At 42.6% G+C, this 17,384-nt stretch overlaps 1 protein-coding gene and 1 pseudogene across 2 annotated transcripts; both read left to right on the top strand.

The window, feature by feature from the left end:
- Positions 1–1,346: 1,346 nt before the first annotated feature.
- On the top strand, positions 1,347–2,039 carry LOC114090945 (bcl-2-like protein 1). 2 transcript variants are annotated; one of them, XM_027933294.2, is made up of 2 exons: positions 1,347–1,712; positions 1,887–2,039. In XM_027933294.2, the coding sequence occupies exons 1-2, from the start codon at positions 1,347–1,349 to the stop codon at positions 2,037–2,039; spliced, it is 519 nt and encodes a 172-aa protein (XP_027789095.2). The 2 variants fall into 2 exon arrangements, with proteins under 2 accessions (XP_027789095.2, XP_027789099.2); XM_027933298.2 differs by having other exon boundaries at positions 1,347–2,039.
- Positions 2,040–9,968: 7,929 nt separating this feature from the next.
- Positions 9,969–11,635, top strand: LOC139703157 (akirin-1 pseudogene; annotated as a pseudogene).
- Positions 11,636–17,384: the final 5,749 nt, after the last annotated feature.

The following is a 17,384-nucleotide window of genomic DNA, read 5'->3' as shown; positions in this document are numbered from 1 at the left end:
TTAGATAAGACATATGGAGGGTCTGGGATTGTGGCTCAGCAGTAGAATGCTCCCCTAGCACATGCAAGGCACTAGGTTTGATCCTCAGCACCACATAAAAATAAATAAATTAAATAAAGATATTATGTCCAACCACAACTATTAAAAAAGAGATATATGGAATGTTCCCCTTGCTTACCTAATACTATGATTTGGATTTTGGATGAGTGTTTCCCCAAAGGTCCATGGGTGGTGCGGAACATATTGCGTCAGCGTGCAGCGACCTGGCAACCTGGAGACCTGGTGACCTGGCAACCTTGCGACCTTGCGTGCCTCCTCCATCTTGGAGAGGGCATGCTGTATAAGTGCAGGGTGTGAGCACAGGTGCTCACCCAGATCCTTCAGCGGGCGCCAGGAGAAGGACGTGCGAGCTGTGGAGGAGTTAAGGCCTGGACTGCGTTCAACAAAGAGCGGGCCATCCTCTAAGGTGGAGCTGCAGGCTGAGGCTCCTTGTTGGGAAGCGACCCCTCTCATGCTCCAGTAGTGGGAGTCGGGCAACTCAGGCCGGCCGGCATGAGGGACCCTGAGCGCGGCCTTCCTCAACGTGCTTAGGGTTAGGGTTAGGGTTAGACTGTGGAACCAACCCAGATGCCCTTCAATAGATGAATGGATAAAAAAGATGTGGCATTTATACACCATGGAGTATTACACAGCACTAAAAAATGACAAAATCATAGAATTTGCAGGGAAATGGATGGCACTAGAGCAGATTATGCTTAGTGAAGCTAGCCAATCCCTAAAAAACAAATACCAAATGTCTTCTTTGATATAATGAGAGCAACTAAGAACAGAGCAGGGAGGAAGAGCAGGAAGAAAAGATTAACATTAAACAGATACATGAGGTGGGATGGAAAGGGAGAGAAAAGGGAGATTGCATGGTAATGGAGGGAGACCCTCATTGTTATACAAAATTACATATAAGAGGTTGTGAGGGGAATGGGAAAATAAACAAGGAGAGAAATGAATTACAGTGGATGGGGTAGAGAGAGAAGATGGGAGGGGAGGGAGGGGGGATAGTAGAGGATAGAAAAGGTAGCAGAATACAACAGTTACTAATAGGGCATTATGTAAAAATGTGGATGTGTAACCGATGTGATTCTGCAATCTGTATTTGGGGTAAAATTGGGAGTTCATAACCAACTTGAATCTAATGTATGAAATATGATATGTCAAGAGCTTTATAATGTTTTGAACAACCAATAAAAAAATAAATTAAAAAAAAAAAAAAAACTCAAGCAGAGACCAGATTCAGTGAGTGAGCGTGTGTTTTGGACATTGGACTGGTTGAGCCCATCTCTATTTTAAAAATGTCTCAGAGGAACCTGGAACTAGTGATCAACTTTCTGTCCTACACGCTTTTCCAGAAAGGATACAGCTGGAGCCAGTTTAGCCATGAGGAAGAGAACCACCTTCAAGGCCCAGAAAGGGCTGAATCAGAAGAGGGGCCCAGCAATGCCACCAACAGCAACCCATCCCGGCATCAAGGGGACAGTCCCATGGTGAGTGGAGCCACTGGCCATAACAGGAGTTTGGATGCCCCAGACGTGGTCCCCATGGTAGCAGTGAAACAAGCGCTGAGGGAGGCAGGCAACAACTTGTACCCACAGGCATTCCGTAACATGACAGCAGAGCTCCGCCTCACCCCACAGACAGCACATCACACTTTTGAACAGGTAGTGGACGAACTCTTCCTGCATGAGGTAAGCTGGGGTCGCATTGTGGCCTTTTTCTCCTTTGGAGAAGCACTGTACTTGGAAAGCATAGACAAGGAGATGAAGGTATTGGTGTGTCAGATCGCAAGTTGGATGGCCACTTACCTGAATGATCACCTAGATACTTGGATCCAGGACCACTGCTGCTGGGACACTTTTGTGAAACACCATGTGAATAATGCGGCAGTGAATAGCTGGATGCACCAGGAGAGCTTCAACTATTATTTCCTGATGGGCATGACTGTGGCTGGCGTGGTTCTGCTGGGCTGGCTGTTCAGTTGGAAGTGACCAGACCCTGACCACCCACTCACCCTCCCACCTTGCCCCACCACATCCCTCTGTCCAGCCACCATTACCCCAGGAGAACCATTCATTACATACATCTACGCCTACCATCCTTCACTGCTTTAGACCTAAGACCTGGTTTTCTGCAGTTAGTTTTATAGCACTACTACACTTCTTTGACAGCCGCCTTCCCGCATACCTCAGTTATCTTGGCATCAAAGTCTACAATATTTTCCCCAAATCTGTCCCATGAAGACTGAAAGTGTGGTTTTTGAACCTCTTCCCCAAAAAAGACTAGATTGCCTTTGTTTTGATGTTTTTAGCCTCAGAGTTGATTATCATTACCCATCCCTCTCTGGACCTGAGCCCCTATTCCTTCTATCTGTACCCCCAAGAACCATTTAAAAATGAGGCCACTTTTGGCTAATTAGGAATTCAGGCTGCTTGGGATAAAGAAGCCAGGATCAGGACTTCCTCCCCCACCACTGGCCTGGACAAAGTCCCCACTCCTAGTGTGAATGTTTTCCAGAGGACTCTGCATAGAGTCTAGTCCCATCTTGGAGAGAGGACAATATAGCTGCAGGAAATACCCTATGCAAAAGCTAGCATGGTCCTTGCAGTTTAGCACCACCCTAGTCCCTTCATCTCCTTTCTCCTGGCTCCCAGGACCATGACTAAGTGACCACCTGGGCCCAAGACTGTTGCCCCAGATATATTTATGGCCTCCGGTAAGCTGGGGTTGCATTGTGGCCTTTTTCATCTTTGGAGGAGCACTGTGTGTGGAAAGCATAGACAAGGAGCTGCAGGTATTGGTGAGTCAGATCGCAAGTTGGATGGCCACTTAACCTGAATGATCACCTAGAGACTTGGATCCAGGACCACAGTGGCTGGGACACTTTTGTGAAACGCCATGGGAATAATGTGGCAGTGAATAGCTGGACTCACTTCCTGCAAGATCATCCTGTGGCATCATTGTGTTGGGTGGCTGCCCATCAGGTACATGGATTCAGGGACCTCACCCAGAATTAAAGGGGAGATTAGGGAGCAGCAGTAGGAACTCTGGGGTCTTTTCTACCTCAGGAAGGAGTGGCAGGAAAGAGACCTTGGTGCACAGGACAGTGGGTGGGGGGCCGATTGGAAGGGCCTCTGTTGCATGATCAGGAAGATATTTCCCCTCTGTCCAGCCTGAGCATCAGGGCTGCCAAGGTCAAAGTGACCTGGCCAAGACCCCTTCAGGCCTCCCTCTGCTACAGCCTTGTCCTGTCTCATCCCTGCGGGTCTCAGCACAGCACTGGCAACTCCAGGCTCTCTGCTATACATATTCCTGCCCCTGGTCCCTGGCCCCTCAGTGGCATGTTGTGCGGGCAGCACTGAAGTGGCCCATGGAGTTTGAGGGGGTGCTGAAGTGGCCTGTGGTGTTCGAGGCGGCTCTACTGAGCCCCAGTTCCCTGAAGCGGCTGCACTGCGCCCTTCTGCCCGGCCCTAATCTGGGCCTTTATTCCTTGTGAAGATGAAATACTATTTTTGTTAAGCATGTGTGTATTCATGTATGAGGAGCTGCTGACTTTCTGTGCAGGTGGAGAGTTGGTGCCTGGAGATTGGCATCCTAATGCTCCTTCCTCTGCCCTAGTCCAGGAAATCTGTCCCAGGGTTCTTGGCTTTTGAGGGGCACCTGTTCCTCCTCCCTTCCCCACTTGTCGCAGCTCTTTAAATGTCTCTATGAAAGTGAAAGTGCAGTTCAGTAATAAACTATGTTAGCTCAGTGGAAAGAAAAAAGTTAATATTAGGAGCTGAGGTATAGCTCATTGTTAGTTTATTACTACCTAGAATACATGCAGCCCTGGGTCGAATCCCAAACACAAAAACTTATGATAAATCATGCAATGTGAATGCTACTATCATTGTATTTGGCATAAAACTTGCCAAAGTCAGTAATAGGGTCTTGAAAGCTAAAGAATAGTTTAAACATTTAAACATTATTTCTGTAGTTTACTATTTCAACCTTAATTTTTCCTTCAGAATTTGTAAAACTGAGCTGGGGTTATAGCTCAGCATAACACCGCTTGCCTCACATGTTCGATCCTCAGCATTACATAAAAATAAATAAGATAAAGATATTGTATCCATTTTTAAAGAAAAATACTGTCCTTTAAAAAAGGAATTTATAAAAGCAAATGGTGAGCTTTTTAATCTTCGTAGGATTTGGATGATGTTAGATTTTTGTACTCTGTGTTGAAATTAGTGCTTATTGGAAAAAAATAAAATCTTAAAATTTTTGGTCCTGTAGACAAAACTAATGGGAGGTACTGTGGGGCCCATAGGGAAGTCTTTAGGTCACTGGGGTCCACTGGGGTCGCAACATAAAAGGAGATTGGTTGTTTAACTTGGTCTCTTCCTTTTTCTGTCTTGCTCTGTTTCCTGTCTTATGAGATGGTTTGTTCCACCCCAAACTCCCACTATGATGGGTTACCTCATCAGAAATCCAAAGCAAAGGGGCCATTTGAACATGGACTGGAAACTCCATAGTGATCTGAAATAAATATTTTTTCCTCATAAGTTGTTTATTTTGGTCATTTCATTATAGTAATGCTAAATTGATTAACACACCTAGAACAAAAGATGTGAAGTTGTACATATTAAAAAGAACAAATAAAAAATTTAAAAACACAATTACCTCAAAAAAGATCAGATGTGGATCATGTAAATTCCCATTTTTTGTTGTCACAAAATAATTAGTTGAACTAATTAGTCTCCACCAATAAATGGGTACAAAATTCCTCTTTATTTAACAAAATTTAAGCTTCTCTTTTACCACAGGACTCTTAACTTTGACACATCCTTAACCTTAAACAACATTAGAATCATAGAATTTGGACTAACTCCTCACTAGGGTTTTTCAGAGAGGCAGAAGCAAGTGTGTGTGTGTGTGTGTGTGTGTGTGTGAGAGAGAGAGAGAGAGAGAGAGAGAGAATTGGCTCCTAGAGTTATAGAGGATGAAATGTACAAAATCTGAAAAGTGGGTTCACAAGAGTGCCACTTCAGTTACCATTCAGTTAATCCCTATGAGGGGATTAATTCACTGATTGGGGTTGAAAGACCCCGCACCGCACTATGAATGGAAGACACAACACGACACAAATCACCGGAGAGGTTCCACTTTATTACAAAAGGCTGTGGGCTTATATAGATCTAAGGAGAGGTGGCAGGGCTTAGGTAAATGACAGGTTGCCCGTTTATTGATAAATTCTTTCAGATGTCAGTTCCGGAGCCCAAGAAGTTATTTCTTATTGGGGCTAAGGTTTCCCGCCAATGGGATTTGAATATTGGCGCCAGCTGGAGAATTGGCACCAGCGGGAAAGGGAGAGGCAGGAAGAGAAGCTCCTCAAACGCCATGTTGGGGTTTTTGGGGTTGGCTGCCATTATACCTTTTCCCAACATTCCTCCCTTTTTGTTTTCTTAGAGACTGGGGCGTTGTTGGTCAGATCCGGCTGCTTCCTGCTGTGTGGGGGTGGCGTAGGGCCTAGAAGGGGAAGTGGAGGAATGTTCGGGGGGCAGGTCGGGGTATATCATGGCAACCAGAAATAAAGCCCAGTGGCTATAGACAGCTACTTCGGTAGGGGTGAAGTCTATGAAAGTTCCCTGAAGCCACGAGTCGTCAATGGCATCGAACCAGTCCTGGATGGAGGAGATTGTTGGTATCAGCCACTGGCCCTGTAACAGAGACTCTAGGAAATATTGGAAGCATTGCCTTGACATGGCATCACCAGCACCTGAAGAAGATCAGAGCGAACAAAAACAGAATGAAGATAAAGATTACAGCAAAGGTCAGTTTTGGGCAGAAGTTCCATGTTGGGGGACTGACAGAGAAGAGGCCAAGGGCCATGAGGAGGCTTAAAAGGACATAAAGGCTCAAGAATTCAGGATGGCAGATTAAGAGGTTCTCCGGGCCAGTTGTCTCCCGCTGTCCAATGTCCATTGCATTCCATCGTGCCTGGTAGTGAGCTTCAGCACTGAGTAAGCTGTTCTCTTAAAGATGTCAGGGGTTCATCGGTCATCAGAGGCTGATAGTGCCTAAGCAGAAGCTGGTTGAAAGTTTGGTTAGAGATATTCCGTAATTGGCCCTGTAAGAAGCGAAGCAGACAGGGCAGGAACAGACACATCAGAAAAAGGAGACATATGGGCCCTAAAAGAGGCAACAGCCATGATTGGAAGTTGGCTAAAAGGAAGGTGGCAAATGGGTTTTGGTTTGGTGGATTTTTCAAAGAGGTAGCCAGGTCGGTGAACTTGACTACGTTAGTTTCCACAAGGCCTGATTCATTGATGTAGTAACAGCATTCTTCCCTCAAGAAAAGACAGGTTCCACCTTTTTCAGCCGTGAGTAAGTCTATAGCTTGTCGGTTTTGAAGAGTAACTTGAGCCAAGGATGTGACCTGCCTTTGTAAAGATGCTAGAGAGTCTTCCGTAGAAGTGAGCACTTGTTCAAGTTTAGAATTTAAGTCCTGTACAGCCCATAAGGAGTGTCCTAGAGCTCCACCAGAAATTCCTGCTCCCGCTGCAGATGCAGCCAGTGAGAGACCCACCAGTATTGGAAGGAAAGCAGCCCACCTACTTCGCACAGGGGGAGACAAGAGGTGTATAGAGGGTCAGTTGCGGGACAAGCGTTACCAGTATACATGGGGAGGAGGTGTTGGTGGATAAGATAATGGTGAGAGAACCATTACACCAGAAGAATGAGCCAAGTTGTGCATAGAGGGTGAAGTTAAAGGTGATGTTGGAGTGGCAAAACTCTGACTGGGAGACACCCAAGCCCAGGAGGTAGCGCCGGGGAATCACGGTATGGTTAGATTCCTCGGGCTCCCATAATGGAGTATCAGGTGAAAGGGTCCAGAGAGAACGGCGGGCAGATGGAGTGGAGAAATTTGAGAGGTCAGAAGCCGAGAAGTTTAAGGGAACCTTTGCAAGCAAAGGTCAAGTCAGAGAGGCGCATAAGTAGCAATGAGTTGGTGCAATGGCAGGGAGGGTTTGATTTAATTCCTGGTTGTGCTGGAACAGAAGTAACAGATGGTGCAGGAAGACACCGGTCTGCGTGTTCTCTTAGGAGTTTGTATAGAAGCATGAGATAGGGCAGGTAGGACACAAGGGGAGGAGTGACAGGAAAGTTTTAGTTGATTAAGAAAGGCACCCATAGAACAGCTCAAAGGGGCTAAAGCCTGAGGGGGCTCTAGGAGTTGCCCGAATTTGGGTGAGGGCTAATGGCAAAAGATTGGGCCAGGACAGTCTGAGTTCAATAGCAAGTTTAGTGAGATGATCCTTGAGAATGCCATTAGGCCTCTCAACCTTACCCGAGGATTGGAGTCAGTGGGGGATGTGGAGCCTCCAAGTGCTGTTAAGGCCTTTGGAAACTAGGTAAACAATCTGAGAAGTGAAGGCTGGACCGTTGTCTGACTGGATGGAGGCAGGAAGTTCGAACCTAGGAATGATCTGCTCAATGAGGATGGAGGCGACAGTGTCAGCAATTTTCCTGGAGGTAGGGAAGGTTTCTATCCAACTGTAAGAGAGTGCTATCCTCAAATTACAAACAGTTGAATCCTGTGTCAAGGCCTGACCAAAGTGGTAGGGACTGTCCCTGAAGCCTTGGGGTAGGCCTGTCCATGTCAGCTGTTGAAACCTAAAGAATGTAAGGTCTTCCCATGTGAAGGCAAAGAAGTCAGGATGGAGATGTCTCAGACCTAGGGATCAACTAGATCACGGGGCAGTGGCACAGTAGGTACTGTCAGGTCATTAGAGAGAGTAAGAGTTAAAGGCTGAAGGAGATGGGTGGTAGTATTCTTGGGGTGTAATTGGAGGGTGGCTCCTAATAATTGGAGAACATCTCTGCATAGGAGAGGAACTGGACAGGATGGAATGACCAGAATAGTGAGTGAATGGGTGTCTCTCCAGGGCACAGGCCAGCTTTACAGTTCTGTTGGGGGAAAAGGGTTTGTCATCAATCCCCATAACTGAGACCTGGGAAGGAAACAGAGGCCTAGAATGGGCAGGCAAGACAGAATATGTAGCCCCCGTGTCCACAAGGAATGGACTTACCCGCTGCCTGGAGCACTATCCTGGGCTCAGAGAGGGCAAAGGGGGTCTTTGAATCTGGGCTTCTTCAGTCTTCTGCGAACCCCAAAAGTTCAGGAGAGGGGACTGCCTGACTGGTCATACCCCTGCATAAAGGCGCCGAGGAAGGGCCAGCCATGGGGCAGTCAATCTTCCAATGTCCTGTCTGCTTACAGGTGGGGCATGGCCTGGAAGGAGGCCGTGGGTTTGGGCATTGGCGAGCCCAGTGACCTTTGCATCCATATTTGAGGCAAGCCTCTGGTGGAGAGGAATGCTGGTTCCCCTCTGAAACTTTTGCTGGAGATGTAGGCCTCAGGGCTGCTGCCAAGGCCTGGGTTTGGGGTGTTACCTTTTTTTCTGCAATGGAGCCTGCTTTCAAAAAATACATTTTTACCAGATCTCAGTTAGGGGTCTGAGGGTCGTCCTTAGCTCATTTGAGTTTTTTTTGTTTGTTTTGTTTTGTTTTTATCATAGGCCAATTGAGTAACGAAATGGGTTGCTAACACTGTAGCCCTGATGGGAGACTCAAGATCTAGCTTAGTGTATTTGGTTAGGGCCTCTGTAAGGCAGTTGAGAAATAAGGATGGATTTTCATCAGGATTCTGGGTAATGTCCTTCAGTTTATCAAAGTTAACTACCTTATTAGAAACTGCTTGCATGCCTGCTATAAGATATTGGACCATGCGAGCACAGTGAAGGCGACCTTGTTGGCCATCTTGATAGTCCCAGTTAGGTTCAGTTAGGGGAACAGCTGCTTCACCTATGGGGAGAGTCATATCTGTTAAACAAATTTGGTCAGCATGATCTCGAGCAGCCTGCTGAATGCAGTCTCGCTCATCTGGGGTCAGACTAGAGGACAGAACAACATAGATGTCGTGCCAGGTAAGATCATAGGTCTGGGAGAGATATTGGAATTCCTTAATACAAGCAGAAGAGTCAGCAGAGAAGGACCCAAGACGTTTTTCAATTTGGGAAGGATCTTGAAGCGAAAATGGGACATGCACTTGGACTATCCCTTCAGCACCAGCTACTTCCCTAAGATGACAAAGGAACTGTGAGTTATCTGATAAGAGGGATCAGTGGGACTGGGTGTGGGCACTGACAGGAGAAGAGAGGCGTGAGTAGGGGGAGGGAAAGGGCTTATCAGTAGAAGAGGTGAGCAGGGGAGGAAGAAACTAGGGAGCCTCTCGTGTAAACCCAGAAGCCTCACGCCCCAAAGGGAAGCGGATCGCCAGAGGATCCACTGCAGCCAGTGAAGGTCTTAGTGGGATGGGTTCCTTCCTCCCTACCGGGCGACAGGAGCTTGCCGGAGGATCACAGTCATGGTTCCTGCTGTCAGCCCGAAGGGAGTTGGCGAGCCAGGAAGGGGGAACTTACCTAAACCAGATCAGTGGTGAGTGCAAGGAGCCAGCGCCCAAAAAGATGGACAGGGCAAAATGTGTTGGTGGTGACGGCGGTGGGAGACAGGGCTCGGTTTGTCCAGCACGCCATCTCCCGGGTTTCCGGCACCACTGAAAGATGCCACACCGCACTAAGAATGGAAGACACCACACGACACAAATCACTGGAGAGGTTCTGCTTTATTACAAAAGGCTGTGGGCTTATATAGATCTAAGGAGAGGTGGCAGGGCTTAGGTAAATGACAGGTTGCCCATTTGTTGGTAAGTTCTTCCAGATGTCAGTTCCGCGGAGCCCAAGAAGTTAGTTCTTATTGGGGCTAAGGTTTCCCGCCAGTGGGATTTGAATATTGGCACCGGCAGGAGAATTGGCACCGGCGGGAGAATTGGCACCGGCGGAAAAGGGAGAGGCAGGAAGAGAAGCTCCTCAGATGCCATGTTGGGGTTTTGGGGTGTGGCTGCCATTATACCTTTTCCCAACAGGGGTGAGTCTTAAAAACCAATAATATCTCCTGAATGTTTTTGCATTGTCTCACAGGTAAGCTTTTGGGGGATACCTCATATCTAAACCATAACAAGATTCATGGAATAACTCATGCTATATTTCAAGTTAAGAGCTTTGGATGGTAAAATTTCCTTTTTCTTGGCTAAGGTCAGTCTTTTGGTATAATTGAGACATCAATTGATTAGATCAATCTATTTTACTCACAGTCTACTGTCTTAAATGTTAATATCATCCTAAATATCCAGAATAATCGTTGAGAGAATATCTGGGTACTATAGCCCATAATACCTTTCCTTAAGGACTTCTGAAAAATTCGTTAACCACGAAAATGAAGATCCCTAATGAACTGTTGAATGTTGAATCTTGCTTTTTTTTGTCCCTTGTTTTCTCCTCCCTGTAAAAGTCATGGGGGGGGTGGTGGTTGTGAGTCCCATTGAGGAGCCGGAGCTTGGGCTGCAACAGCCACCCTGGCCCCTGGCCCCTGGCCCCTCAGTGGCCTGGCTTGGGGGGCGGAGCTGAAGCTGTCCGTGGAGTTCCAGGCAGCGCTGCTGAGCCACAGTTCCCTGAAGTGGTGGTGCTGCACCCTTCTACCGGGCCCCACTCTGGGCCTCAGGACCCCTGATGCGGAGCAGCCGCCACCACTTCAGATGCAGACCCCACTGCCAACTCTCCAGCAGCCCGCCCCACCTGGCTGCGAGTGGCACCAGAGCAAAATTTTCAGAACATAAAGCAAGAATATAGTCGTTATCAGAGGTGGAGACATTTAGAAGTTGTTCTCAATCAGAATGAATCTTGTACTTCAGAAAGCCAGCCTCACTCTGAAGCCAGATTTACAGATAGGTAGTTAGTGTAGTTAGGTAAATCGGATCTAATATCGAGTATGATAAAGAAAATGGAGGCCATTGTTGAGAATGGAGTCCAGGAAACCAGAGCAACACTTGGGGAAATTGAACTGCTAATGTCTCCAAGGCCCAGAGCCCATCCTAAGGAACTGTTAATGAAGCAGCTCCCAGCAAACAGGGAAGTGCTAATCCTGCCCAGATTACTCCTACAGTCGACCTAACTCCCACCTAACTCCCACCTTTTGGGGCTTCCCACCTGCATTCTATCACTGAAAGATAAAGGGAAACAAAGGACAGGAGTGTGGGAAAGCTGAAAGAAGACCTTAGCTATACAAAAGGGAAGACCTCTCCCTTCCACAGATTCTGCCTTTCAGGTCCCCTTCTTCCTCTGGGGAGAAGTCTTTTCTGCTGCCCTTTAATAAAGCTTCTACTTTCCACTGTTACAATTGCCCCAGCATGCTTCTCTGGTGTTATACTTCAGCATTGGGGAAGCAAGGACATGTTACTGGTAAACAGTGGTAACAACTCCTCAGCATTAACAGCACCTGGTTCTCCAAATTCCTCCTGGATGAAGAAGGACCAACCCACCTTTACCCTTCCACAAGTTAGAATACTATGTGAGAGGCTTTAAAAGACTATGAAGATAAAATTCTGAAGGAGTATGAGCAAATCCTCAATACCAAAGTAGCAGAACACTATGAATCTTTTGTGAAATTCACATATGATCAGATTGAAGCCAGATTTACAGATAGGTAGTTAGTGTAGTTAGGTAAATCAGGTTTAATATGGAGTAAGATAAAGAAAATGGAAGCCATTGTTGAGGAAATTGAAATGTTAATGTTCCTAAGGCCAGGAATCCACCCTAAGGAACTGTTAATGAAGCAGCTCCCACCAAACAGAGAGGTGCTAATCAAACCATCCCAGGCCCTTCCTGCCCAGATTACTCCTTCAGTCCACATATTTCCCACCTTTTGGGGCTTCCTACCTGCATTCTATAACTGCAGGATAAAGGGAAACAAAAGACAGGAGTGTGGGAAAGCTTAGCTATACAAAAGGGAAGACCTCCCCCTTCCATGGATTCTGCCTTTCACGTCCCTTTCTTCCTCTGGGAAGAAGTCTTTTCTGCTGTCCTTTAATAAAGCACTTGCATTGGCATGCTTCTTTGGTGTTATACTTCAGCATTTGGGGAAGCAAGTAAACACTGGTAAACAGCAGTAACAAGATTATGAGGTAATAAGGGGCAATACCAACAAGCTCTATATTCTGAAGCTTTCTTGAATTATCTGGGTACCAAGTTTGACCTCAAGAGATGGCTTCTGTACACTTTTTGCAACTGGTTTGATATCACATTTCAGCTCCAGAACTTTGCATCCTGAGAACACTTAAACGTTTCTGCAGGTCCATTTTATACAACTTGAAATACCTTAAAACTTCTGGTTGCCACAAGCATATCTTTCTTTTCTGCTCATCCAATAAACAGCTGAACCCTATTGTGATAGATTTTCCAAACAAAAATACCTGGAGCAGCAGTTTAGTAAAATATGCCTTCAATGGCACTCAACAAATGGAGTTTCCCCAAGCACAGTTCTGTAAGAAGTGTGTGTGGGAGTGTGTGCATATGTGTGTATGTATATTTTAACTTATTATTTGTATTGTGCAATTTTTTTTTGATCTTGGGGATTCTGCTGTGAATTTGATGCACAACAATTATGGTTAAAAACATTTTCTTGGTCTATAGAAGATCATTAATGTTTTGTGACCATATAAGTTGTAACAGTGGATTATTTTATGTGTAGGTATTATTGTTAAATACATGAACTGTTTCCAGCACAGAATATAAATCATAAGTTAGGATGGACATTAGATGTGATTATGATGATATCGCAAAGGTCTGCAGTCCTAGATCTGCAAATGTGTGGTAAGAAGTTAGAACAAACTGGAGAGAGGTCATTGACACATGGACTCTATCTAGTCATATTAGAAAAAAAAAATCTTTTGACTTCAAGTCTTAAAATACTCTGTGGAGTTGCTGCTCACCTCATTCATACAATCAAAGAGCTCCCTGGACATTGAACCTCTAAAGGGAAACAGTCTCTCCTGGAGCAGAAGCATTGGGATTTGCTTGGGAATATAGTATTGGTGAGCAAGGGACTGGGCCAGGCCCCAGCAGCACTGCTACTTGGGAGGAACCACTCCACCTTTGTATTAGTTATTAAAAGTACAATTCAGATTTTTGGTCAGGTTCCCTCAAATTCTTCTGAGGTGTTCATGTTCAACTGCTTAAGCTTTGTTTTGGCAACCCCCCGACCCGAAGTTGCTTATAGGCTGTTCTTCACCTTGTTTCCAAGGCTGCAGAGCAGAAAGTAGCCTCTGTTTTGAGGAGGTGGAGTTAAGTATACATTTATTTTTTACTGTGATTTGTTCAGGAGCACATTTTACAAAATGCCTAGTTCCCTTTATTGTTTCTGGAAAGGAAAGTTCTATTAAAATTGTTTTAGTATGAACATAGAATAGTGTTTTTTTTTTTTTTTAATTATGGCTTACTTTGAAAATTTTTGAGTTTAATTCAAATGTATGCCAATATCTTCCAAAGTAAGGTAATATTCAGAGACAGTTGTTCTGATCAGATGTCTTAGAGAAATTTCTAGAATATTCACATTCGAAGATTCCTTATTAATGAATGTCTGACTTAAATCTAACCAAAAACTGCAACATTACTCTTTGTACATTTTCACTATATAGAGTTAACAAGGTTAGTTGCAAATAAAATACTTAAGCTATTTGTTAAAAAAAAAAAAAACAAAATAAAAGTCATGTTTTTGGTCTGAACTTTGAGAAGTTTTATAGTCAGAGCATTATCCTTATTTTAACAGTCCCTCTTTCCCTATTGCAATAGTGTTTCTGAATGAAGTTTCTCTTTATCTAGGTCCAGATTTGTTTTTTTACTTGACAATCACATGTATCAGAAAAACTTATGAATCCCAAATTTGACATAATTATAATTCTATTTTATATTGGTTATCTCTGAATATATTTCTGAATTAGGTAGTTCCATTATTGATTAATAAAAATTATATAAAAGTAGATGACTGAACCAAAGGGAAAGTTCTAATGACTTTTTTTTAGTTTTTTAGTCATAAATGGACACAATACCTTTATTTATTTATTTGTTTGTTTGTTTATTTGTTTATTTTTATGTGGTGCTGAGGATCAAACCCAGTGCCTCACACATTCTAGGCAAGTGCTCTACCACTGAACCACAACTCCAGCCCTCTAATAGTTTTTTGAACTCGTTTACAAATAAGCTTTGACTAGACTTAGGTACTCTAAAGTTCTTTTTGAAATTCTGCTGGTGGGAAATGAATATAAACTACACTTAGCCAATGTTAAGGCCTTTTCTGAGATTTATTCTTTGACAGTTGACAGAAATACTCAAAAATTAGCATTTTGGTAAAACCTTTATTTGCTTAAGATGCCTCTTAGCCAAAGAAACTGTCTGTACAAAAGGATTAACCTATTGACAATGACTTTCTACATCCAAACCCATTGAATAACAAGTACTGAATATGTTTACCTTCCTAATGCATCACAATTCACTATGAAGCTGGCTTTCTTGAAAAGGTCAAAATGCATGAAGGGCTGAATTTTAATAAGGAGACATACAGAAATTTAAAGCTGAGTAGAATTGGGCTTGTGAGTACAAATACAGTTAATTATATGAACCTAGGCCATAAAAATGGGTAACAACCCCCACAACAATAAGAAGTTTTTTAGGGTATTTTATTTTTTAGCGAAGCACTAGTCCACTGACAATCTTACTATTTGTTTTCTTAGATAAATCACTATATACTGTTCCAAAGACCTCAGTGACTATGGTGTTATTCCTACAAACCAAGTTTTAAAATGTTACTATGTTAAAAGACCAATAGACTTTATATATTAAATATTTTCACTTATATTCTGTTATTCCCTATAGAAAATGCCACTTTTAAACAGATTGCCCAAGAAAAAGATTGATGAACTTGCAGAATTTTATTCTGACTTTTTCCTGGGCAACTCCTTTCCTGGTCTGATTTATGTGGTTTGGCTAAAGCTGATTTCAAAAACGTTACGGATAAATATGCTATTATCATAGTGCATCCAAAAAATGTTTATCAAGACTTTCACTTATAGGAAAAGTGGGGTGATTTTTTAAAATTTGTATAACTAGCTTCTGGTACAGAAACACTAGCTCTTCTAAGGGGGAGAAAAAACAGGCATTCCCAAATCCATAAACATGTCTCTTTCCTGTGACAGTAAATGTAGCCTAGTAGTAATTTCCTAATTCAGTGGTAACTGATTAATTACTTATGTGATAAGACCAGAACTCTGACTTTGGATAATAATTCCTCAAGATTTTTAAAATATATTTTTAGTTGTCAATAGATCTTTATTTATTTATATGTGGTACTGGAGAATTGAACCCAGTGCCTTACACATGCTAGGCAAGCACTCTACCACTAAGTCACCACCCCAACCCCTCCTCAAGATATTTATAGAAAAGAAATCAGACTTATTTCCCTCTTTTGGTAGTCTCAATTGTGAGACTATTCTGTGGATTGCACCATATACCTAGTTAAGCCATTGAATATCTCAGTATGTGCAGTGCAAAACTCATATTCCAATATACAAAAAGTTATGAGTAAAATTAAAGACAGCAAAGTTTAAAGGGCACATTTATTAATCAAGTTGTATATACTGTTTGTGACACATATCATCCAACCCCCTTCAGCAAAGCATGAACTAGCCAAGAAGACATACATACCTATCTGGAGCCCTTACTTGTTAACACTGACCCATGATTTCGAACCACCTGGCTGGTATGAAATGTTAAATCTGTAATCCTGGAACAGGGATTATTTTTGGTAAGCAAAGTATCTTAAAAGGAGGACAAATGCAGAATCTTGTGGGTTTCTTTCTTTCTTTCTTTCTTTTTTTTTTTTTTTGGCACTAGGCTATAAAAAGTTGAGCTAACTAGTTCAAAATTTGATGGTCAGGGGACCATAAAACCATTTTATAGGCTGTTTACATTTTGAAAATAAACTTTTCTGCATATGCCTTCACACTATTCTATAGAATTTCTACTTTTTAGTATTTTAAATGACATGACACTAAATCTTTTAAATTTATGAGATGTGTATAAAATTATTATACATATTTGTAAGATTTAACTAGGTCTTTGAAGAGAGCCTTCTCTATTTAGTTAAATCATTTTTATTTCACGAAATTATGAAGCTCCAGAATTTTCAATTGTATTTCAATGACAAACCATATCTAAGATATGTAGTATTCCACTTGTGTGCATGTGTGTTAGCGCACGCACGCACACACACACACAATCAAATAAAACTCAGTGTTTGGGACTTTTAACCTAAAACATTGAAAGGTGGAGAAATGGCTAACAGAATTTTCTCAGAGGTGTTCTGTTGTCTCCAACCCCAGCCAAGTGTTTTGTCTACATTATGACCCACTGTACCTAAAGGGGTAATAAATAGAAAATGATACATTATCCAATTTCTATCTGTCTGTGGCTCATATTCTAAAGAATATGTAGCATCTATTGATACATTGTTGAAGTAAGTGTAACTTCTACTGACAAATCATCAGACACCAGCATTGTATAATTATATTCCACTATATAATACATATATGAAATAGACTATGTCTGTAAAACTTTTCTAAAAAATACGCTAGGATTCAGCAGTGAAGAAGTAGTTTTTCATCAAGCTAAATCCATAAAATTCCTCTTAACCTATTCTAATTGCCTAAAATTTATTTTTATATTTCTGCGTATCTGGATAGATATGTAAAGTGAGATTAAAAGTAACAAGGGGTCCAGTTCTCTTTTTACTTCTGCCATCCAGATTTTCTGTTCATTTAGAAATTTTCTTATTATGAAAAGTTGTTCAGTCTGTCATATTGGCCTGGTTTGAAATAGCTATAAATGTGCCATATAAATATAAAAATAATAAAGAACACTAAAATGCAGGGATTAGGAAAATTTTAAATTATTTTAAATGCCATAATATTTTTTATAAATGCAGACATAATCATGCTATATTTTATTCCTTTTAAAACATTGGGACTTATTGGGTCAGAATAACAAAACTTGATGTACCAAACCACAAAATGAACTGGACTCCAGATGGTAAATATTTCAAAGCAGAATGCTATAGTTACCACCCAAATGAGAACTATCTTTAATGAGAACTATCTTTATCATTATCCTCACCAACATGTTTATTTCAGAATAAAAACTTGATGTTACTCTTCTAACTTGGAGAAAATGGACTTGGTAGCAGGTGGCTCCTGCAAGGTTGGACTCTAAAACACAATAATCTCTATTTTCATGTTAGTGACAAGTATGGACTATATAGCATTCACAATTATACTGAGAACTTTTTGCTGAATGACTCTGTGGTTATGGGTCTGAATTTGGCTGACTTTTCAAAGAGCTAGTTATTTT

This window comes from Marmota flaviventris, chromosome X (genome assembly GCF_047511675.1).
Source record: "Marmota flaviventris isolate mMarFla1 chromosome X, mMarFla1.hap1, whole genome shotgun sequence".
Lineage (NCBI taxonomy): Eukaryota > Metazoa > Chordata > Mammalia > Rodentia > Sciuridae > Marmota > Marmota flaviventris.
This window is presented reverse-complemented; position numbering and strand designations above follow the sequence as displayed.